The sequence below is a fragment of the Lithobates pipiens genome, unplaced genomic scaffold (assembly GCF_037356315.1).
Source record: "Lithobates pipiens isolate NorthernLeopardFrog02 unplaced genomic scaffold, aLitPip1_a1.2 Scaffold_8, whole genome shotgun sequence".
NCBI classification, from domain to species: domain Eukaryota; kingdom Metazoa; phylum Chordata; class Amphibia; order Anura; family Ranidae; genus Lithobates; species Lithobates pipiens.
In genome coordinates, this window is record NW_027507903.1 from 490,565,829 (window position 1) to 490,591,095 (window position 25,267).

Here is a 25,267-nt window from a genome sequence, read left to right on the forward strand (position 1 = left end):
TTTCAATTTTTGTCTTTGTTTTTTCGTTTTTTTTTTACTTGGACCTATTTTTTGAAAGATCTAAAAATGACTGATCACACTGAACAACATCAAAGAAAAAAAATATTTAAAATGCATTTTATTAAAGAAGATGTAAACCCTAACAAATGCAATTGAAATTTGTAAAGCCCGTGTAACCGTATATCATTTTTTTATTTTAAATAAGAATAAAATAAAATGTTCAGCTTTCTGACAACCTTTGTTGCATTTCAGTGTTGCTGATCTCCTGCAGCCTCTTTGCAAACATTGCAGCCATTTCCTATCTACATGCACTCCAACAATAGGTGGACTTTCCTGATGTGGCAATGGTGGACTGTACCTGTGTACAGCATGCTGAAATAACTGCTAGTACCCTGTGTAACAGGATGACAATATAGGAGCACAGTTGGGAAACATGTACAAAGCATTGTCACCCAATAACAGGAAGTGGCTGCAATTTAGGGCTGGGTCACCTTATTTTAGGATTGAAACCAAAATTTTTATAAACATTATGATAAACCTTTAAAAAATAAAATAAAATAAACATGCCATTCTTACCTGCTCTGTGCAATGGTTTTGCACAGAGCAGCTCCAGTCTTCCCCTTCTGGGGTCCTCCACCAGCATTCCTGGCTGCCCCTCTTCAGCAAATGCACCCATAAGAAGCTGCTTGCTATGGGGGCACTCATGCAGACTCAATGCCAAGCTGCACTGCCTGCATCTCTAGACTCAGACAATGCAACCATCCCACTCCCTCATCACAGAATTTGATTGATAGCAGAGGAAGCCAATATCTCCCACTGCTATCAATCTGGCCTGTAGGGAGAGAGAGCAGAGAGAGCCGCTGTTCTCAGGCACAGTGCTGGTTCGAGATCAGGCTTAGGTAAGTATGAGGGCGAGGGAGGGGGGATCCTGTAGCACAGAAGTTTTTTTTTTACCTTAATGCAAAGAATGCAATAAAGTGACAGTGAACCTTCAGGTTTTTTCTTCCTTTAAAATAACTTGTTATACTTACCTGCTCTGTGCAATGGTATTGCACAGGGTAGCCCCGATCCTCCTCTTTTGGGGTCCCCTGGTGGCGCTCCTGGGTCCTCCTCTTCGGACAAGTGTCCCCATGGGAAGCACTTAAGCGTGCTGTCTCCCAAGCCACCTTGGTTCCTGATCGCTGGCTCAGGATCGGGCTTGGGTAGGTATAAGGGGGCACTGGGAAAACACATCAGCAGAGAAGTTTGCTTAACCCTAATGCATATAAAGCATTAAGGTAAAATAAAAAAAATATAAAAAACCCTAAGCCTTTACAATCACTTTAGAGTAAAAAAAACCTTAAGCCTTTAGAACAGCCTTTCTCAACCTTCTCAACACAGAGGAACTCTTGAAATAGTTCTCCAGTCTCAGGGAACCCCTGCTAAAAATTAGAAATCTACAACTCATGATACATTAGTGTGATGGTCAGTGGGAAGAATGGTCCTTACACTTGTGGTCATTGGGAAGAATTACCTCCTTACAGATAGCTAAAAAGATCAATGGTGTCAGTGGGAACTTATCTGAGAGGCAGAAATTGCCCAATGCTGATGGAACCCCTAGCAACCTCTGGAGGAACCACAGAACCCGGGTTGAGAATCACTGCTTTAGAACCACTTTAAGGTTTTAACAGTTTTAGTAAAACTTAGAGTTTTCATTCAAAGATCATGCAGCTATGTTGAGAGGGAAAACACAGCAATTGTCAAGAAAATTAGTGCATCTGACCTGCTTTGCCTGCAGTTCAAATTATTTTTAATAGGGCATGCTGCAGCCAAAAAATGCACTTTCACTCATTTTTGGATAGATATCCTATCACTTAGAGGTCTGTTGCTAAAAAAATTGCTTTGCATATGCCTCAACATTCATGCAAGAGTAACAAATAATAACCATAATGTTTGTAATACTGTAGTTTGCTTGCTATCTTTTTGCTGGGCAAATGTAACATTCCCTAACTTTCTGTTGGATATAAGAACATTCAACCATGGGAGTTAACATTCACCAATAGAGAGATTGCCTAAGCCCTTGTACACACGGTCGGACATTCCGACAACAAAATCCGTCAGATTTTGTCCGACGGATTTTGTCCAAAACTTGTGTTGCATACACACGGTCAGACAAAGTTGTCGGAAAATCCGATCGTACATAAAGTGACAACGTTATTTCGTTACGACGGGACTACGTTCAGGCTAGTAGCCAATAGCTTTGGTCTAGGAATTTGATCTGAGCATGCGTGGCACTTTGTCCGATCAGAATTCTCTACACACAATCGGACAAAGTCCGATCGGATCATGTTGTCGGAAAGTTTTATAGCCCAGCTCTAAAACTTTGTCTGTCGGATATTCCGACACACAGTCAGATTATCTGACAACACGGTCCGATCGACATTTTCCATCGGAATGTCTGACCGTGTGTACAAGGGCTTACACTACAGGTTGTTAGGACGTTGGCGAGTGATGGTTCCCCAACAACCAGGAGGGAGCTAATAGATTTAGTAGTGGTAATAATAGTGCTGCTAAATGTTTCACTTTACACTGCCGTTGGACAGTCGTTCAGCTGAAAATGCATTTGTTCACCAATTTGCACAACATTCTCCATAGATGGTACACAGTGCAGAAGACTCCCTAATATTATTCCTATGGAATGTACAGTGGCAGTGCTTGAAATCAGGAAATGCGCTGACGTGTTTTTTTTTTTGTTTTTTTTTATCATGACCATTTGATAATTCAGTTTTCCAGCAAGCGTAGAGATTTAGCAGATGATGATAAAATTCGATTATGGGTCACTTTGTAGGTAGGCTGTGTGTCCTGAGCGATGTTCATTTCTGTGTTTTAGGCAGGGGATGAAGATGAAAAGTTTAGGTATTGGCATGAAAGAGTCTCTCCCTGGATGATCTGGCAGGTAAATGGCTGTGTTTTGTCATCTTCTGGATTTCCACCGTGCTGAGATCACATTCCAACATCTGTCTGACCCACTCATCACCCAGAGAACCGTCTACAAATTCCTGAAGACTGATGATGGCTGAAAGAAGAACATAATGAAATATAATGAAATGAAATATAAGAGGATCATAGATGCCACTTTGTCTTTACTTTGCATAGTAGGGATGAGCGACAGAGAAGGTTTCAATTTTCGATACATTTTGGCAAAAATGGGGAAGGTGAAATTACGAGGTGTTTGGTGGTTTTTCAGGGTTTAATGGGATTTAAAAGATGAGTATATGGGCCTAGGGTTTGTAAAAACACAAAATGCACTGTATACTAAATGTACTTACTGTATACCCACTGGAACTCCCTTAGACAAAATCCATTCCCAATGATGACCCAGAACTGAGCATACCTAAAATAGTATGGTCACTGATACATATACACTATACGCACATATATATATATATATATATATATATATATATATATATATATATATATCTCAACCAAAGTCAATTAAACAATCGACTGTTGTCAAGCCAGATGGTGCCAACAGGGCCACACACAGTTCAATATTCAGCTTTAACCACTTGCTGACCACCCCATAACAGATTTACTGCTACTGCGTTGCACAGGGTCACGTACTGTGTATATATATATATATATATATATATATATATATATATATATATATATACACACGTGATCCTGCCCTTCGGGGTATTGGGCGCAAATGCATGCCGTTGCCGGCTCGTCCATGCTGTGACCTGCGGATCATTCTGTACACAGGCAGGACGGTGATCTGCCTATGTAAACAAGGCAGATTGCCATTCTGTCACAACAGAAGGCATGGATCCTGTGTTTCTGTAAAGCAAAAACATTGTTATATTTCTTCCACTAGTAAAAGCACCTCCCCCACTACACTGAAACATTAGCTAGGCACTTAGTTAACCCTTTGATCATCCCTGATGTTAAGCCCTTCCCTGCCAGTGTCATTAGTACAGTGACAGTGCATATTTTTAACACTGATCACTGTAATAATGTCACTGGTCCCCCGAAAAAGTGTTGGTTAGGTGTTCAGTTTGTCCTCCGCAATATTGCATTCCTACTATAAGTCGCTGATTGCTGCCATTACTAGTAAAAAATAAATAAATAAATAAATAAAATGATCCCATTGTTTCTAGACACTACGCTTATTGGGATTTTTTTTTTTTTACCAAAAATATGAGGCAGAATACAAATTGGCCTAAATTGATGAAGAAAGTAGATTTTTTTTATTGAATATGTTTTATAGCAGAAAGTAAAAAATATATTTTTTTCAAAATTGTCGGTCGTTCTTTGTTTATAGCGCAAAAAAAAGCAATATTTGTGGTAAAAAAAGGACATACATTTTATTTGGGTACAGTGTCGCACGATAGCACAATTGTCAGTTAGGCCGCGTACACACGGGCGGACTGTTCGCCCAACTTTGTCCGCTGAACAGTGTTTGGGCGGACAGTCCGCTCGTGTGTGGGCTTTCAGCGGACAGTTTCAGCGGACAGTTTGACGGACAAGGTTTTTCGGAATTTCCGAAAAACTGTCCGCTGAAACCTTGTTTCAGCGAACAGTCCGCTCGTGTGTAGGCTTGTTCGTCAAACAAAGTTCCGCGCATGCTCAGAAAGGATTTTCACGCCGAAAGTTATAATGCAGTGTATAGGACGTCGTATTTTTCGTCCCGTCGTACGTGCCGTTCACGTCATCGCGCACGGTTTCAGCAAACTGTTCGTCCGTCGTGTGTGGCCATGTCCGTCCATGCTAATTTTGAGCGGACTGTTTGCCGAAACTGTTTGACGGACAAAGTTGGGCGAACAGTCCGCCCGTGTGTACGCGGCCTTAAAGTAACGCAGTGCTGTATCTTCAAAAAATGGACTGATCGGAAAGAAAATCTTCAGGGTTGAAGTGGTTAATAAAATGCATTTTTTTATGTTACTTTTACCATTTTGATCCTTGTCCAGACGAACGAAGATGCGATTAGTGCATTCTTCTGCGGTCATCGGATTGACCTTTGTGAGGGATGCCACAACACTCATTTTATACACGGCCTGTGCAGAGACAGACAAAATAGAAAAGTCACTTGGACTGCTGCCACTTCTGAATCAGAAGAACATTTGTAGCTTAATTTCTTGTCAATGAAGGAACCAAGTTCAATGTGTACCATGCGTCACATATATGTTTTTATGCTAAGTAATGAGGTGTAACACTTCTAGAAATGTATTTGCTCTCACATAGATCACATTACTCCCCCTGACAATGCCTTCATCCACCTTTGTTTCCTGGAAGACAGCACCATCTTTGTCCAGACATCATCCAGGGCCAACATCTACATCATAGACTGACATGCCATCTCAGAGGTGGCAATCATGTTTGTATTCCTTATGCCTGCACCAGACCGGTGAGTGGTGACATACATGGTCTCAGCCTTAAGCAGTCTTGGACTGCTTGCAGGAAACAGAACTTGAGTATATATTAAATAAATATGTCTTGTACAATTAGAAGTTTTACATAGCAATAAGGTTTTTAGCACATTAACACACACCGAAGTGTACAGTATATACATCAAATAGATATCTTCTAAAAAAAAAAAATAAGACTATAAATTATCTTTAAAGATAGAGATGAAGCCATTGGACTATGTTGTTACAGAACCATTAGAGGACCCAGGTGTATAAGCATGTGACCCCATGTGTCTCTCCTCCATTCTTGGTGATGTGTATGCTGAAGCACTCACACAAACATCCCATTCTCTATCAGTGCAGAATGGCACAAAACCAGCTAAAAGCTTCCAATTGCTCCCTGGGACCTTGCTGTCTGATCTACCGGCATTCCATAACTGTATTTCTCTGATCTTTTCAGACCTGTTACCTTGCTGATTTGGCTTGTTGAATTCTGGCTTGCTCTCCTTCCATTGCTTTTTCACTTGTGTACCTAACCAACAATGTTCACCTCTGGTTTGCCTGACCACGCTCCTGTTGTTAATCTGACTTAGTTTCCCTGCACTTGACATTGTGTCTCTTGCAACCTCAACTGCCAATCTGTACCTTGCTTGATTACCTGTCCTTCTGGTTTCCATCTTATCTTGCATCTGATTACTTCTGTACCTTCCTTCCTAGGATCCTGTTGATTCCAACTCAGACTTTCACCTATCTTACCATCATGGTGGAGCCAACCTAGGAGGCTAATTCTGACAGCTGTACAAAAAAATATTCCATCTCCATTAAGAGATCTGGAGAAAATGAGGTGCTCCTTGGAATTTGTATGCCATGGGAAGACACAGTGAAAACATATTCAGGAAGATTCCCTACAATGTTTACTGACCCTCATGATTTCCAGCATCTCCGAGCGGGTGATTGCACCATCTCCGTCCTTGTCGTATAGCTTGAAGGACCACTTAAGCTTGTCCTCTGGGGTCCCGTGTGCGAGCATGCTGATTGCTGTAACATATTCTCGGAAGTCCACAATGCCATCCTACAGCCAAGATAAGGAAAGAATTGTTATGCATTGAGTCCTGAATATGAAAGTTTATTTATAGTTATTGGATGCCAAAAGGATGTGGTTTACTGGAAATAGGGGACTTGTACAATAATAGGTACCAGGAGCTAGGCTTAGATGAGCCTGTATTGAAAGTAATATATAGTAGGGGAGAAGCCAAGACTGTGTGTGCTATATGTGCAAATCCAAGCAAATCATGTACATCTATGAGCAGAATATGTAGTCATGAACTTTGTGTGGACATATAGAAGAGTAACATAAAAACAACTTTATTGTGTACCATTAAAAATCTATGACACCACATTAAAATTTACTCTCCACATAGGAGTTCACAACATGCAAAGACCCTGATTAAAGTTCACATGTGGACTCGACACATTTCGGGAATCCTTCTTTAGGAACACATGTGACAGAATCAGTACACTGGAACCCACTTCTAATGTTTAGTAGAGTAATATCTGCCAGTAGGGTAGACAGGAATTCATAGCATGTGTATGCTGCCCATAGAGGTGCAAATGATTAAGCCAAGGTGAAGCCACTGCCTCTTGGATGGAAAATTAGCATACATTCAGTAAACAGTCAATGGTCTTGTACACATAATCTTAAAATAAAAGGACCAACTTCCCAATGGGGAAATATCCAGACCCAATGTGATTAAGTCAGCAGCATGGTTGTCAAAGTAGTCAAGGCACATATATTCCAAAGAGGGGACTCTTGATAACGATCTTAGAAACAAACCCAGTGCACATGAATTCAGCTTGGATTCATGCGAACTGAGTTTATTTCCAATATAGAGTACTTATCAAGAGCACCCTCTTTGGAAGTCTGGAAGTGGATATTATCCGGAAGTGGTTACACTTGGATGATGCTGATTTTAGTTTTTTTAATTTCTCACAAAATGTAGGCCTTAATTGTTTCCCCAGAGTTCGGCTTTAAAGCACTGAATAAAAAACCTAAGATTGCTCTTACCCCATTGTTATCCAGGGCTCGGAATATCTGCTCTGCATATTCTGAAGAATTTTCTCCCACTGTAACGTCAGAGAAAAACTGACGAAATTCATGGAGAGTGATCAATCCACTGGGACATTCCTCGACAAACTTTCTGTAACGAAACACACACTGTTGAAGATGCCTACATTGAGTATTGAAGGGAATGTATTCTGGATTTGTGCATATGTTTTTTATTCATTTATTATAATCAATTGTAAAAAAATATATATATATATTTGTACAAATATCTTGAAGCACTGTGTATTGTTTGATTTTTTTAGCAAGGAAGTATAGTTTTTGGTTTCTTTTTTATAATTTCACATATCTTTACAGCCTGTTGGGAAGAGCTTGTTGCTTGTAGACCTGTAAGTTCAATTAGACAAGGAGAGCCTCAAGGCAGGCAGCTACTATGGCAATGACTCTTAAAGTGTTTGTTAACAAAAAAAAAAAATTTGATTTCCTGGTCCCTTAAAGCACAGTGCTTGTGCTGTGTAATCTGCCCCCTCTAAACTGTAAAATAAAACCTGCCTGAACCTGCCACTTCCTGTATCCCCTCTCTGTACTGACCACAGTGGTCAGAGTGAATCCCTCCGTCATATGCAGCCCTGCTGTCAGCTCTTCTCTCTTCCCCTCGCTCCCTCCTCTCTTTCTGTCATCTGTGCGTCTCCATCTCTGCCGCCCCCCATCGCTATTAGTAAAATAAAAATGTGCATTGTAAATACTGATTTAGCATGATCTTCAGGCCCGTCACGTGACTCTCGGCCGGGTTGCAGGGCAACTCCAGGAGAAGCTGTGCGGCCATGTGATCTCCCCGGCTGACGTCAGAGGGAGATCTCGGCCCCTCCTGCAGAAGCCATATATCGGATGTATACAGCGGCCGTGAGTCATGTGACCGGCCTGAATATCGTTCTAAATAGGTATTTAAAATGCTTGTTTTTATAAAAGACTAATGCCGTGTGTTATGTCAGGCTTTAATAGAGGGTCTGGCAGTGTTTGCTTTATATGTGTTAACAAACACTTTAAGCTGATCCAACACTTGGAATCCTTTGTTTTTGTTAAACAAAGATTGTATATACAGTGGATATAAAAAGTGTACATACCCCTGTTAAAATGTCAGGTTTCTATGATGTAAAAAAATGACACAAACATAAATAATTTCAGAACTTTCTCCACCTTTAATGTGACCTATAAACTGTACAACTCAGCTGAACAGCAAACTGAAACCTTTTAGGTGGAGGGAAGTAAAAATAACAAACTAAAATAATATGGTTGCAAAAGTGTGCACACCCTTAAACTAATACTTTGTTGAAGCACCTTTTGATTTTATTACAGCACTCAGTCTTTTTGGGTATGAGTCTATCAGCATGGCACATCTTCACTTGGCAATATTTGCCCACTCTTCTTTGCAAAAACACTCCAAATATGTCAGATTGTGAGGGCATCTCCTGTGCACAGCCCTCTTCAGATCAACCCACAGATTTTCAATGAAATTCAGGTCTGGGCTCTGGCTGGGCCATTCCAAAACTTGAATCTTCTTCTGGTGAAGCCATTCCTTTGTTGATTTGGATGTATGCTTTGGGTCGTTGTCATGCTGAAAAATGAAGTTCCTCTCTTTGTTCAGCTTTCTAGCAGAGGCCTGAAGGCTTTGTACCAATATTGACTGGTATTTGAAACTGTTCATAATTCGCTCTACCTTGACTAAGGCCCCTGTTACAGCTGAAGAAAAACAGCCCCAAAGCATGCTGCCACCACCATGCTTCACTGTGGGTATGGTGTCTTTTTGGTAATGTACAGTGATGTTTTTGCACCAAACATATCTTTTGGAAGTCTTTTGAAAGAATATACCACACAATCAGTACCTGCCAGATATTCCTGCAGCTCCTTTAATGTTGCTGTAGGCCTCTTGGCAGCCTCCCAAACTAGTTTCCTTCTCGTCTCTTCATCAATTTTGGAGGAATGTCCAGTTCTTGGTAATGTTACTGTTGTGCCATATTTTCTCCACTTGATGACGACTGTCTTCATTATGTTCCATGTTATATCTAATGCCTTGAATATTCTTTTGTACCCTTCTCCTGACTGATACGGTTTAACAATTAGATCCCTCTGATACTTTGGAAGCTTTCTGCGGACCATGGTTTTTTCTGTAGGATGTGATTAAGAAAATGCCAGGAAAGACCTGCTAGAACAGCGGAACTTTATTTGGGGTTAATCAGAGGCACTTTAAATGATGGCAGGTGTGTACTGCCTCCTATTTAACATGAGTTTAAATGTGATTTCTTAATTCTGAGCACAGCTACATCCCCAGTTCTAAGAGGGTGTGTACATTTATGCAACTACATTATTTTAGTTTTTTACCCACCCCCTAAAAGATTTTAGTTTGTTTTTCAATTGAGTTGTACAGTTTATAGGTCATATTAAAGGTGGAAAAAGTTCTGAAATGATTTATCTTTGTCTCCCTTTTTTACATCACAGAAACCTGACATTTTAACAGGGGTGTGTAGATTTATATCCGCTGTATCTATTATGTGGATGACTGACCATCACATCCCCCCTATAAATCCAAAAATAAGTTGACAGCATTTTAAATGAATTCATATTTTACCAGCAAAAATTACTGTTATTGCCACAGGATACATTTTAGTAAAGACATTTTACCTATTGTGGACTTTCATCCCTGTGGTTACCTTGGGGTAAGGCCCTTTTCTGTTCCACCATGATTGTGTACCTAATTACAAAGCCAGCTCCATAAGACAAGTTTTGACCAAGTTAGTATGGAGCAACTCAAATTGCCAACACAGAGCCCTGACCTCAACCCAACTGAACACTTTTGGGGTGAATTATAACACTGATTGGGAACCAGTAGTCTCTTGCACCATCAGTATCTGACATGTTCTTTCAGGCTGAATGGGCACAAATTCCCACAACTCACACTCCAAGATATTTTGGAAAGCCTTCCCAAAAGAGTGGAGGCTGCTGGAGCTCCGAAGTACAGCCATCACCGTATTAATTTCCATGCTTTTGGAATGGGACATCGAGCCAGCTCATGCTGCTGTCATGGTCCGGTGTGTATATAATGAATTGTGTAAACATAAATACAAAACAAAAGCTTTTAAATCTAAAAAATACTAAAATAAAAACAGCCTAAAACTATTAAGGATTCAATGTAAAAGATATTTCTTCAAAGCCTAAGTGCAGTTAAAATAAAATAAAAAAATAAAAATCAGCACAAAGGACGAATCTTAGGCATTTTCCTTGTGTTGATGCCTCTTCTGTTAGGAGAAATCTGCCTTCGTTCGTGCCCCTCCCCTCATACTTGCTGCCGTAATCTTCCAGCGTGGCGGGGGTTGATAGAACTAAGGGACTGTTACAGGCTGTCATCAAGAGTGCCCAACTATGCCTGCCCTTTATTCCCAGCTGCTCCATTCATAGAAGCTGTACTATAGCTTCTATGAATGAAACACGATTTATGAATGGAGGGGGTGGAGCTATTAATCATCTGCCCAGCCTTCATTCACAGAAGCTTTAGTACGGCTTCTATAAATGTGAGCTGGACGGAAAGGGCGAGCATAGTCCGTCACACTTTATGTGAACCTGTGACAGTCCCAAAGTTCTTTTACTGCACTGCAAGTTTAAGCGGCACAGTGGTGGGGGAACATGGATGGAGGAGGATTTCTACTAACAAAAGAGGCATCAGCACAAGGGACACATCCTACTGACTGCAAGTTATTTCAAGTGCTGATTTTTCTGCTTTTTGGTTTGGAGGCACTTAGGCTTTAACCACTTAACAACCGCCCTATAGCTGAACGACGGCTACAGGGCGGTTTCTTAACTCTGGGAGGCCGTCATATGACGTCCTCCCAGAATTCCGCTCTCGCGCGCCCCCTTGGGCGCGCACTCGAGAGCATCCGTGACTGCCGGGTCCACAGGATCACGGTAAACGGCTGCTCATTTATCACGTGATCGCTCCGTCAAATGACGGAGTGATCACTTGTAAACAAACCGGCGTCATGTTATGACGCCGGTTCCTCCCTCCCCCTCTCTGTACCGATCGGAACAGCGGAGGGGGAAGAGATCGGTGTCAGCAGCGATGTGGGCTGCATCTGCAGTGCCCACATCGCTGCTCACCGAAAATTAACCCCTCAATTCCCTGCCAATACTCTGCAATACCCTGCCATTACTCTGCATTACTCTGCAATACCCTGCATTACTCTGCAATACCCTGCAACACTCTGCATTACTCTGCAATACTCTGCATTACTCTGCAATACTCTGCATTACTTTGCAATACCCTGCAACACTCTGCAATACCCTGCAACACTCTGCAATACCCTGCAACACTCTGCATTACTCTGCAACACTCTGCATTACTCTGCAATACTCTGCAATACTCTGCATTACTCTGCATTACTCTGCAATACCCTGCAATACCCTGCATTACTCTGCATTACTCTGCATTACTCTGCAATACCCTGCAATACTCTGCAATACCCTGCAACACTCTGCAACACTCTGCAATACCCTGCAACACTCTGCAATACCCTGCAACGCTCTGCAACACTCGCCAATACCCTGAAACACTCTGCAATGCTCTGCAACACTCTGCAATGCTCTGCAACACCCGCCAATACCGTGCAACACTCTGCAATGCTCTGCAACACCCTCCAATATCCTGCAATGCTCTGCAACGCAATACTCTGCAACACCATACTCTGAGATACCCAGCCATACCCAGCCATAGTCGGTGATACCCTGCAATACCCAGCCATAGACACCCCCACCCCTCCCGCCGCCCTCCAGTGCTTCTACCGACTCGCCAATACGATCAAATCCAGAATCTTTTTTTTTTTTTCAGGCTTCCCAGCTTAGAGGTGAGATGCGGGGTCTTATTGACCCCATATCTCACTGTAAAGAGGACCTGTCATGCCATATTCCTATTACAAGGGATGTTTACATTCCTTGTAATAGGAATAAAAGTGATCAAAAAATTTATTTTTGAGGAAAAAAATGTCAAACTAAAATAAGTTTAAGTATAAGTAAAATGAACAATAAAATTTTTTTTTTTTTTTAAAGCGCCTCTGTCCCCATGTGCTCGCATGCAGAAGCGAACGCATACGTAAGTCCCGCCCACATATGAAAACGGTGTTCAAACCACACATGTGAGGTATCGCTGCGAACGTTAGAGCGAGAGCAATAATTCTAGCCCTAGGCCTCCTCTGTAACTCAAAACATATAACCAGTAAAAAAAAATTAAATCGTCGCCTATGGGGATTTTTAAGTAGCGACGTTTGGCGCCATTCCACGAGCCTGTGCAATTTTGAAGAGTGACATGTTAGGTATCGATTTACTCGGTGTAACTTCATCTTTCACATTATGCAAAAATTGGGCTAACTTTACTGTGTTTTTTTTTTTTTTAAGCACAAAACTGTTTTTTTTCCAAAAAAAAGCATTCGAAAAATTGCTGCGCAAATACCGTGCAACGACCACCATTGTATTCTCCAGGGTGTTTGCTAAAAAAACATATATAATGTTTTGGGATTCTATGTAATTTTCTAGCAAATAAATGATGATTTTTACATGTAGGAGAGAAATGTCAGAATTGTCCTGGGTGCTCCAGAACGCCTGATGGTGCTCCCTGCATGTTGGGCCTCTGTATGTGGCCACGCTGTGTAAAAGTCTCACACATGTGGTATCGCCGTACTCGGGAGTAATATCAGAATGTGTTTTGGGGTGTAATTTGTGGTATGCATATGCTGTGTGAGAAATAAACTGATAATATGACAATTTTGTGAAAAAAAAAAGTAAAAAAAATCTTGATTTTGCAAAGAATTGTGGGAAAAAATTACAACTTAAAAAAACTCATCATGCCTCTTACTAAATAAGTTGGAATGTCTTCTTTCCAAAAAGGGGTCATTTGGGGGGTATTTGTACTTTTCTGGCATGTTAGGGTCTCAAGAATTCAAATAGGCCGTCAGTACTTCAGGTGTGATCAATTTTCAGATATTGGCACCATAGCTTGTGGACTCTATAAGGCTGTTTTCACACTGGGGCGGGAGCGGCGTCGGCGGTAAAGTGCCGCTATTTTTAGCGGCGCTTTACCGTCGTTTTAGCAGCGGTCTGCGGGCGCTAGCGGGGTGGTTTTAACCCCCGCTAGCGGCCGAAAAAGGGTTAAACCCGCCCGCAAAGCACCGCTGCAGTGGCGCTTTGCCGGCGGTATTGCCGCGGTGTCCCATTGATTTCAATGGGTAGGAGCGGTTTAGGAGCGGTGAATACACCGCTCCTTCACCGCTCCGAAGATGCGGCTAGCAGGACTTTTTTCACCGTCCTGCCAGCGCATCGCTCCAGTGTGAAAGCCCTCCGGCTTTCACATTGGAGTGAAAGGGGCCGGTTTTTTTCAGGCGCTACACAGGCGCTATTTTTAGCGCTGTAACGCCTGAATACCGCCCCAGTGTGAAAGCAGCCTAACTTTCACAAAGACTAAATAATATCCACCAATTTGTACTTATTTTTACCAAAGACATGTAGTAGTATAAATTTTGGCCAAAATTTATGAAGAAAAAATTACTAATCTGCTAAATTTTATAACAGAAACAAAGAAAAATTCATTTTTTTACAGAATTTTCTGTATTTTTTCTTTTATAGCACAAAAAATAAAAAACCCAGCGGTGATTAAATACCACCAAAAGAAAGCTCCATTTGTGTGAAAAAAAGGACAAAAATTTCATATAGGTCCAGTGTTGCATCACTGAGTAATTGTCATTCAAAATGTGAGAGCACCGAAAGCTGAAAATTGGTCTGGTTATTAAGGGTGTTTAAGTGCCCAGTGGTCAAGTGGTTAACACATGATGGTGTTAACACGTAAAAATTGAATTCCTCATGTCAGTGTACAAATATAGTAAAAAAAAAAAATAAGTGTAAAATATAACTAACCCTGCTGTTTTTCAGTCAAGCCAAAACTAATATTCCATTGCCTGGTATGCGGAAGAGATTCCCCATGGGCTCCACAGGAGTTCTCTCTGACCCCACCCTTAAACAAGACCATTATAGGAAGGACTGACCACCAGACCATGTTATTGTTTAATTTTACATTAGGGACATTGCTGGATGAGGCCAAACCATCAATTCTGTAGGGAGATCTCACGGGTGGAGTTTCCAGTCCATATATCTAATATCACATTAGTTCACATTAAGCCTTAAAGTGGTTGTAAACCTTTACATATACTCAATGAAGTGGCTAGCCTCAGGTAATACACAGAGATGAAACAAATACTCCTACATAATTTGTACCAGTTTATCTATAGCCACCTCTTTTCTACAGCCATGCAGAATTTATACAGCCATGCAGAATTTACACAGCTTGTCTGAACTTTCAGAAAGCAGGGATGAGGAGCTGAAGTTACACTCTACAGTGCTCAATGAGGGGAGCTCTGAGAGCTGATTGGAGGGAAGGGACACATACAGGAACAAAGCTGAGGCTATCAATCACAGACTACAGTATGTGCTAGGCATCCTCTGTTTCCTTTTTTCCTCTTTTGACAGGAAAACCTGTCAAAAGTGACTCATGATGCTAGCAAAGGAATGAGGCAGCAGACGGAAATAACACTTAGTGCTTTGGACTGAGACAGGCACACAGAAGGATATGCTTTGTTCCTATTTCATGTCAGAAGCTTACAACCACTTTAAAGTATAAGATATGGATATAATGGAGAAGAGTGAGAACATCTGTCAGGTTTTTAGTGAATATAAACTCTGAAGAGGAATTGATGACAGAATCTCCCTTCGTAAAAATCATATATAAAAAAAGCACATAGTGATTCCAAGTGAGATCCACCACATGCGACCGCCTTAAGAATTGGAGGCTTACCAACTTGCAAGCCCAAAAAGCATGTCAAAAGACGGTAACCAATGGATGCCAACCACAGAGCTCACTCCCAGACCAGATAGATACTTCTGAGGGTCCAGACTGCAGCAAACATGAAGGGTACCTCAGTGGACTCCGGGATAGATATCATATAGCCAATTTTCCAAACATAAACAAGCAACAGTTAGCCGACTGGCTGTGTGTGGACGCCCGTCCACTAAGACACACGTTTCATCAAAAAAATTACATCGTCTGGGGAACCAGACATCATTTGGGGAACCAGATGCACGTTTCGTCAAAAAAAACGTTTTGACGAAACGTGCATCTGGTTCCCCAAATGATGTCTGGTTCCCCAGATGATGTCATTTTTTTGACGAAATGTGCATCTGGTTCCCCAAATGATGTCTGGTTCCCCAGATGATGTAATTTTTTTGACGAAACGTGCATCGGGAGGAGTTTGGCTTGCTAACGTCACCGCGTACTGAGTCGTACAAAGGAAGATTCTGTCATCAATTCCACTTCAGAGTTTATATTCACTAAAGACTTTTATTTATTTATTCATATTTATTTATAATCACTATTTTTGCATGAATTCACTTCTATGGATTTTTATATTTTTGATGATATTTTGTCACTATAATTAATTTTCATATGGTGTGATTAATTGTTAATTCATTAATTAGCACTCAATATTTATTTTTTTAGCGCTGCTACACATGTTTTTCTTGTTTCTATTGTATGTATCATACCTCTAGCAGCTGCTTGTCTATTTTTAGATTTTTTTGTATAGCGCAGTTTATATACACATTTTTTACTTGTCAGGTTTTTATTGCTGTCTATGTCCCCAATAGGGAGATTTACTATTTTATTGTCTTAAACATCAATTTAACTGGGTATAAAAATGAGGGTGAATCCAAAATTTTTACTTGCCAACAGAACATAATTTGAGGGGAAATCTTCCAACTGAGACACTTCTTTCCATGACGACTGTCTAAGTGGCAACTTCCCTCAAATTTCAATGATATCCTCTCACTTCCTGTTCAGTCTACAGTACAGGAAGTGACGGGAAATCTCCTTAATGAAACACTGATATCAAGATTGCAAAAAACTGACAGCAGTTTTAACCCTTCCCCACTCTATTCAAATGAAAATATAATGGTTTAGATATACTTTAACACTTTACCTGAGCTTAAATTCTTCCAGTTTTCTGATGCATTACCACATGCAGATAATGCACCTCTAATGTGCTTAAAGATGTACGTGTTCTTTTTTTCTAATATAACGCACCATGTTGCCATGCATTGCTGCATGCTACAAGGTAAGTGTGTTGCCTTTGTTATGCGTTGCATTGGGGCGCGGTTCAAAATTAATGACACTGGCATGCAGCAACATATATAATGTGCTATAATGTGTGTTGTGGGAATGCATGTGTTGCTGCAACACCGAATTCTGAATGGACCCTAAAGTATATGTAATCTCAATTACTAAAATCTGATTGAATTTAGTGACTGACTATGGATAGATTTTGTCCGCCGAGCCTGAATTTACTGCATGTAGCAATCAACCACACCTAAAGATCAGTTGTGCTGTCTGTTTCATCCAGTTCTCTTCTTCTGTGTATTTCTTTCTACAGCTTTATAACAGACTACCTATTTGGGATCAGTTCACGTCATCTTAGGGTTCTTTCACATGTGCTTCTAATCTACACCTCCTTCTGGCCACATTCTGATTTCCTTCTTACTTGTATCTGAGCACCTTCTGACCCCATTCTGACTTGTATCTGAGCACCTTCTGACCCCATTCTGACTTGCATCTGACCTCTTTCTGACCACAGTCTGGTTGCATTCTTGTATCTGACCCCTTTCTGATCCCATTCAGACTTGCATCTAACCTCCTTCTGAGCACATTCGAATCTCCTTCTGACTTGATTCTGACCCCTTTCTGATCTCATTCTGACTTGTATCTGACCTCCTTCTGAGCACATTTTGATATCCTTCTGGCTTGCTTCTGACCTCATTATGACTTTTGTATCTGACCTCTTTCTGAATAAAAAATGTTTTATGCTTTCTTTATTTTGCTAATAAATCAGGTAGTTTACAGTACAGGTAAAACATTTAGGATCTGAAGATGGTCAAAACGCATTACAGAAATCAGTAAATATAAACAAGGCATGGTGGTAACAGGCATGGTACAGTAGACTTCCAGGTACATCTAACAGTAACAATATCGTCTTTCAGAGATATAGAAAAGACATGGGTAACAATATTTCTGATTCTTACTTTTATATATAATGGGACTTAAGCGAGAACGGGGATAAACTCATCCCAACACATGGTAAAGAGATGTGGGTCAATAGGTGTTTTCAACTGGTCCGTGGGGGTGGGGATAGCCTCCCCTAATACGGAGTAGAAAAAGAAAGAGAGACAGAGAATAGGAGAGGGTATGGAGGGAAAAAAGGGGCAAAGTGCTGCCAGGTAGGAAAGCTCTTCCCCCATGCCAAGAGGAGTTATAAAAATAGACAAGGCATTGTCATATAAAGTCCAAACCCTGCTCCTGTCACCGAAGGCGAGTACTCAGAAAGTGCGGATTTCACCACGAGAGCAGCTGTTTAAATTTATCTGTGCAGGGGAACTCCTAGCAGTAATACCAGGTGGTCTTGAACTTTTCATGCGTACCTTTAGTTGAGCTGGTCAGATCTTCCATTTGTCTGATGTCCTCAGCTCGGTGTAGCCATCTTTCTGACCTAATTCTGATCGCCTTCTGACTTATATCTGATACTTTTCTGAACGCATTGTGACTTGCATCTGACCTTCTTCTAGCCACATTCTGATCTAATTCTGATTTGTATCTGACCGCCTTCTGACCTCATTCTGACTTGCATTTGACCTCCTTCTGACCACATTCTGATTTCCTTTTGACTTGTATCTGACCTCCTTCTGACAACATTCTGATTTCCTTTTGATTTGTATCTGATCTCCTTTCTAATAACATTGATCTTCTTCTGACTTGTATCTAGCCCCCGTCATCATTTTGGCTTCAACTGACTTCCTTATTACCTTCAGTTGACCTTCGGTTAAGCTGCATAAAGCAGTTTGACACCCCATTCACACTTGTGCAACTTGTCATTCCACTTTGGACATCAAAGTCGCTTGACAAGTCATACCCCACGTTTTTCAATGATAGCCATTCACATACTGTATGTGTGAATTAAAGTTCATGCACTACTTTGGTCCAACTATCATGCAACTTGAGTGCCATAGACGTCAAAGTTAACCCTCAAACATTGCATGAAAGTTGTACCTGAATGTTTTACATCCAACAGTGTTGCAACAGTGAGTCAGACTTCGCCGAGGGACAACAAGTCACATCAAAGTTGCACCAAAGTTGCACTCCAAAGTTGCGCAACTTTGGAGTTGTACAAATGTGACTGGAGTGTTAAATTACTTTGGTAGTTCCAGTGACTTGTATTGAGCGAAAAGCAGGTCTGGCAGCAAAAAAGCTCACACCAATTTTTGTTAGAAGAAAGAGCATCTTGATAACCCTTATAAACTCTCAGGGATAACACCAATTTTTGTTAGAAGAAAGAGCATCTTGATAACCCTTATAAACTCTCAAAATACAGACAGAAATGATGCTGCCCTATTTAAGATCCCACCCACATATATGCAGAAAGAATTACACTTAACAGTTAATACTTAATATAATTATATTAATAATTAATATGATTAATTAACAGTAAATGTTAAGTCAGTACTAAATAGGATCACAGTGACACAAATTAAGATGTTTTCTGTTAACAATTAAGAGGTTCAGTAGGGGTTCATCTCCATAACATAGGGTGGACATACCCTACATAGAGAGACACAGAGACATAGAGAAATATAAAGAGAACTGGAAAAAACTCATTGCTCAGTACTCACTGGATTTTCAGCAGAATCAACTTTTTTTGCACTTAACAAACAGATATAAAAAAGCTTTCAATAGAAAATTTAACAGAACTAAAGGGAATTATTAGGGTTTGCTTAGACTTTAAGGGACCCCTTGTCGCTCCAATCGTCATCTCAAAGGCAGGCCCTCTAGAGATATTAAATATAATTTTTTAACAAATACTATTGGTATCTGCATAACTTACGGTGTAGTCAGGCACTTTTTAGGACTCCTGTGCCTATGGCCCTAAAAGGGGTAGTTACACTCTTTTCCTATCATAAACGGCTGTAAAGAAGATACATCTCTCATCTGCCATCTTCAATTCGACTTTGTTATCAAAGTTTACAAACACCAGACAAAATGTATACAAAAAATTACCTATACCATTCATGCAGTTCCAGGACGTAGGTACCACATCTATGTGGCATGGAAGCCACTTGACCCATGACTGAGTGACATCAGGAAACCAGACTGCGCCTGGCAGCAGAATTTATATAAGGTGAAAGATTAAGAGACCGGCATCTGCCAAATGACATTTCAAGTATTTAATCTGCTCAGACTCAATGCCCTGGGCCTAATGTGATTACATCTCCTATAATTCACTTTAACCACAACACAGCCCTGCCTGAACCCTCCTGGCTGCCAAACACAGCTGAACATTGAGGATAAACGTTATGTATATTAATACGGCATGCTAAGATGCCGAATGTCCCATTTTGTGCCCAGAAATTTCTCAAAATCATTATTTTAAAGTAGATGTAAACCTTTTCTTCTCTCCCTATCTTCCATTTCTACTGTCTTTCTGCTTTCTACCTCCTGGACTTAACCAGGGCTCTACTCGGTTGAGAAAATGATAGAAAAATGAGAAACAGCGTTGCTTGCAGATGTCCATAGTGTAGATTCAATATAACATCATGTAATTGAATGATACTACAACACAGAAGAATTTCTAAGGATAAGACTTGTTAACCATGTGATTAGTTTGGTTAATATTGAATGCTATGTCATGATTGTGAACTGTTGTTCCGTGGAATTGTAATGCTGTTTCCATGAAACAGTGGCGGCACAGTGGTGTAGTGGTTAGCACTCTCACCTAGCAGTAAAAAGGGTCGCTGGTTCAAATCCCAACCACGACACTACCTGCCTGGAGTTTGCATGTTCTCCCTGTGCTTGCGTGGGTTTCCTCCGGGTACTCTGGTTTCCTCCCACAATCCAAAGACATGCAGGTAGGTTGATTGGCTTCTGTCCAGGATTGGCCCTAGTATATGGATGGGGACCTTGGATTGTGGGCTCCTTGAGGGTAGGGACCGATTTGAGTGTTCAGTGTGCAGGGATAGGGGCAATTGTGGACACTCACTCAGGTTGAACTGGATGGACTGGTGTCTTTATTCAACCTTACTAACTATGAAACTATGAAACTATGAAAATAAAGAAACAAAGAAACAAGGCCAATAACAACTTTTGGAATCATATTAATACAATACAGTGCCTTGAAAAAGTTTTCACACCCCTTGAAATTTTCCACATTTTGTCATGGTACAACCAAAAACGTAAATGTATTTTATTGGGATTTTATGTGATAGACCAACACAAAGTAGCATCTTAATTGTCAAGTGGGAGGAAAATGATAAATTGTTTTCCACATTTTTTACAAATAAATATCTGAAAAGTGTGGCGTGCATTTGTATTCAGCCCCCTTTACTCTGATACCCCTAACTAAAATCTAGTGGAACCAATTGCTTCCAGAAGACACCTAATTAGTAAATAGAGTCCACCTGTGTGTAATTTAATCTCAGTATAAATACAGCTGTTCTGTGAAGCCCTCAGAGGTTAGTTAGAGAACCTTAGTGAACAAACAGCATAATGAAGGCCAGGGAACACACTAGACAGGTCAGGGATTAAGTTGTGGAGAAGCTTAAAGTAGGTTTAGGTTTTTAAAAAATATCACAAGCTTTGAACATCTCACAGAGCACTGTCCAAACCATCACCCGAAAATAGAAAGAGTATGGCACAACTGCAAACCTACCAAGACATGGCTGTCCACCTAAATTGAAAGGCTGGGCAAGGAGCTGGAGCCCTTGTCACAATAGAAAAAAAATGAATGGGGCAAAATACCATCAAATTCTTGAGGAAAATCTTCTACTCTCTGCCAGAAAGTTGTCAATGGGTAGAAGGTGTACCTTCCAACATGACAATAACATAAAGCACACAGCAAAAATGATCACACAGTGGGTGAAGGAGAAGAAGGTGAATTTCCCTCCATGGCTTAGTCAGAACCCAGACTTCATTTGTCAACCCCCCCAGGATCCTGTCCCTTGAAAGCATCACAGTGCTTGTGCTGTGTAATTTGGTCCCTGTAATGCCCCGTACACACGAGCGGACTTTTCGACATCCAAACTCCGACGGACTGAGTCCGGCGGACTATCCGATCGTGTGTGGGCTGCAACGGACTTTAGCGAAGCTAAAGTCTGACGGACTTTAGAAATGAAGCATGCTTTAAATTTTCCCGACGGAACTCCGCCGGACCCGGTCCCCTTTGAAAAATCCGCTCGTGTGTGTGCTACTCCGACGGACTAAAACCGACGCTAGGGCAGCTATTGGCTACTGTCTATGAACTTCCTACGTCGAATCCAGTCGTACGTCATCACGTTCGACTCCGTCGGAGTTTGGTGTGATGGTGTGTGGTCAAGTCCGTTCGGTCGAAAAGTCCGCCAGAACTCCGTCGGAACTCCAGCGGAACTCCGGCGGAACTCCTTTGGAGGTCTGTCAGACTTAATTCCTCTCGTGTGTACGGGGCATAACACCTAAAATACCTGGCTGATCCTCCCCGGTTCTGCCCTCCCCTATGTAAACTGACCACAGTTCATCATGGCTGCTGAGCCCTGACACCGTGGTCAGTTTACATGCCTCCTTCATCCGCAGCCCCCCTGTCCTGCTTTGTGCTCCTGTGTCCTCCTCCCCCATCCCCCCCTGCCTATCTGCCCCTGTGTCAGTGCCTTTCCCCTCCACTCATTGGTGCTCTCATAACTGTTTAAAGCTTATATAATCCTGCTTGTGTCTTAATAACAGTAGCTCCTGTCTGTGTGTTTTATTATAAAATACCTCCTTTACTAGATTTCAGAGCGGCTCCCGTGGCTGTCTGGCTCTCTCTCCTCTCCTCCTCGCGTCACAGCTGACATCAGCGGGGGGAAACTCGGCCCCCGCCCACTGCATCTCTCAGCCGGGCAGAGGAGGGAGCCGGCCGGTGACGTGATTGTGGCGAACCGCTCTGCAATACGGTAAAGGAGTCTTTAGGACACAAATAGGATTATGTACATTTATATGAGTGGGTTAAAGTGGCTGTAAACTCTGTTACACCACTTGTACCTATAGGTAAGCCTATAATAAGGCTTACCTGTAGGTACTGTAAATATCTCCTAAACTTGCACAGTTTAGTAGATATTCACTATATATACGCTGCTGCCGATGTTATAGGTGCATGCGCACTGAAGAAACAGCCCGCTGGGGACGTTTTTTCAGGGCCCGGCGGCGTAACCGACGGCTCCCGCGAACCTGGAAGAAACTCCGGTGAAAGATGTCGGCCATGGGAGCGGAGTGCGGGCAGCAATGCAGGGCATCGTTCTAAGGTAAGTATTTCATGAGCTAGTAGGCGATGCATGCTAGCTCATTACATTTAGATTGTAAGCTCTAATGATCACTGAGCAGGGCCCTCCGATTTCTCTTGTACCAAATTGTAATGTAACTGTAATGTCTGCCTTAATTTTGTTATGCACTACGCAAACTGTTGGTGCTATATAAATCCTTTATAATAATAATTATGCCTTTGTCTTGCAGGTTTTTTTGGGTTTTTTTTTCTGGAGGTTTACAACCTCATTAACAACCTCAATACAGGGCACTTACACGCCCTTCCTGCCCAGGCCATTTTTCAGCTTTCAGCGCTGTCACGCTTTGAATGACAATCGCGCGGCCATGCTACACTGAAACCATGTGAAATTATTATCATTTTCTTCACATAAATAGAGCTTTCTTTTGGTGGTATTTAATCACTCCTGGGTTTTTAATTTTTTCCTAAATAAAAGACCAAACATTTTGAAAAAAAAAAGTTTTTCTTAGTTTCTGTCAGTAAATTCTGTAAATAAGTAATTTTCTCCTTCACTGATGGGCGCTCGGGCACTTATGGGCACTGATGAGGTGGCACTTATGGCCACTGATTAAGTGGCACTGATGAGGAGGCACAAATATGCCGCATTTATGGTCACTGATATGTTGCACTGATGGGCACTGATGGGTGGCACTGGTGGGCACTGGGCACAGATAAGCAGCACTGGTGGGCACAGATAGGTGGCACTGGTGGGCACAGATAGGCAGCATGGATAGGCGGCACTAATGGGCATTGATGAGTGGCATTGATGGGCAGCACTAATAGCCAGCACCGAATGGCATCACTATTGGCCACTGATTTCTGGCACTTGTGGGCATTGATAGCTTGCACTTTTGGGCACAGATTGTTGGCAATTGTGGGCACTGGTGGCACTGATTGCTGGCAGTCGTGGGCAATCATTGCTGCCACTGGTGGGCACTTAATTGTAATCAGGGCACTGATAATCAGTGCTCTGATTACATACCTAGCTGTCCCCTGTGAGGAGATGCCGCTGATCAGCTCTCCTCTTCTCACAATCTGTCAGTGTGAGGTGAGGAGCACCAATTACTGGCATCTCCGTGTTTACATGTGTTTTCACATGGTTAAAGAGCACGGCTGCTGCTCTTTACATAGATCGGGGTCGCGCCGTGTCCTAGCAACATCGCGTGGTCGCGAACATCGCGCTACACGCCACCGGGAGCGTGCGAGAGTGGTCGTTCTGGGAAGCCGTCATATGACGTATACTCAGAACAAGAGCTGCCCCACCATCACTTGACGGTGGGCGGGCAGCAAGTGGTTAAACCAAGTTGAAAATCCGTGGAATGACTTGAAGACTTTAGTCCACAAACGGTCACCATCAAATTTAACTGAACCTGGGTACCTCTGCGAGGAAGAGTGGACAACTATTTCAAAGTCTGGATGCGCAAAGTTAGTAGCGATATATCCCAACAGATGAAGTCCAGGTTCACACTGACAGCAGGAATGAAATCGTGCGAGTTCAGCTGAACACAATTTCATTCCTACATATCAGTCTAGACTTTGGGGGCGATTTCAGAGACATCTGTGCAGGTTGCTGAACAGATGTTGATGGAAATCGTACCCCGAAGTCACCAAAAGTACTAAAGAAACGATATTTGGAAATCGATGCGGTGCCGCAAATGAAGACTCACACCGATTCGGACAGTGCCATTGCCAGCAATTTCTGCATGCGGTTTCACAGTCACACTTGTGAATGGGGCCATTAGCAATTATATACTGTATGGGAGACTTAGCAGGGGTTCCGGGCAATTAGCTGTGGGTAAAAGCCACACTGAAAGCAATGGGATGCTGACACTCACACAGCTAATTGTGGTTAGAGATGGCTAAAGACGAACCCCATTGAAGTCTTTGGGAGCCGAACATGAAAAATAAAAAGTCCTGATTTTTTTGGCTTATATGCAAGTAATTGGCCATAAAAGGGTTACTATTTTTTCTTAAAACAAGCGATTTTTTCAGGAGCAGTGATTATAATTATGATTAAAGTGCAACAGTAAAAATTAAAAATTCCTTTAAATATATTGCCTGGGGCGGCCCCTTAAAAAATAAACCCCATGTTGATGGGGACAAGAGTCTCTTTCTGACAACCCTGGGCTGTGGTTGTCAGGGCCTGCGGGCGGGGGCTTAGCAGAATCTGGAAGCCCCCTTTAACACGGAGGTGCCCAGATCCCGCCCCCCCATGTGAATGGGTAGGGGTACACAGTACCCCTACCCATTTACCAAAAAAGTGTACAAAAAAATAAGAAAAGGAGACAAGTTTTCTCTTTTAAAAAATGTAAATGTAAATCCATCGTCAATCGTGCTGCCCACTGCACCCAGGACGGCCG

The 25,267-nt window shown here is 41.8% G+C and overlaps 1 protein-coding gene across 1 annotated transcript; it reads right to left on the bottom strand.

Annotated features, from left to right (window-relative positions):
• Window positions 1-105: 105 nt before the first annotated feature.
• Window positions 106-19,734, bottom strand: LOC143960444 (guanylyl cyclase inhibitory protein). The gene is made up of 5 exons (XM_077469066.1): window positions 19,643-19,734; window positions 7,459-7,591; window positions 6,316-6,465; window positions 4,937-5,042; window positions 106-3,055 (listed from the first exon to the last, which is right to left on the bottom strand). Exons 1-5 carry the CDS (start codon window positions 19,708-19,710, stop codon window positions 2,892-2,894), a joined length of 621 nt encoding a protein of 206 aa, XP_077325192.1. The 5' UTR covers window positions 19,711-19,734; the 3' UTR covers window positions 106-2,891.
• Between the last annotated feature and the right edge of the window lie 5,533 nt (window positions 19,735-25,267).

Coding starts and splice junctions, on each gene's coding strand:
- LOC143960444 (XM_077469066.1), bottom strand. CDS start 19,710: ATGGGTCAAGTGGCTTCCATGCCACATAGATGTGGTACCTACGTCCTG. Junction 7,592..19,642: donor GAACTGCATGAATGGTATAG/GTAATTTTTTGT, acceptor GTTTCGTTACAG/AAAGTTTGTCGAGGAATGTC. Junction 3,056..4,936: donor TCTGGACAAGGATCAAAATG/GTAAAAGTAACA, acceptor TTCTTCTTTCAG/CCATCATCAGTCTTCAGGAA.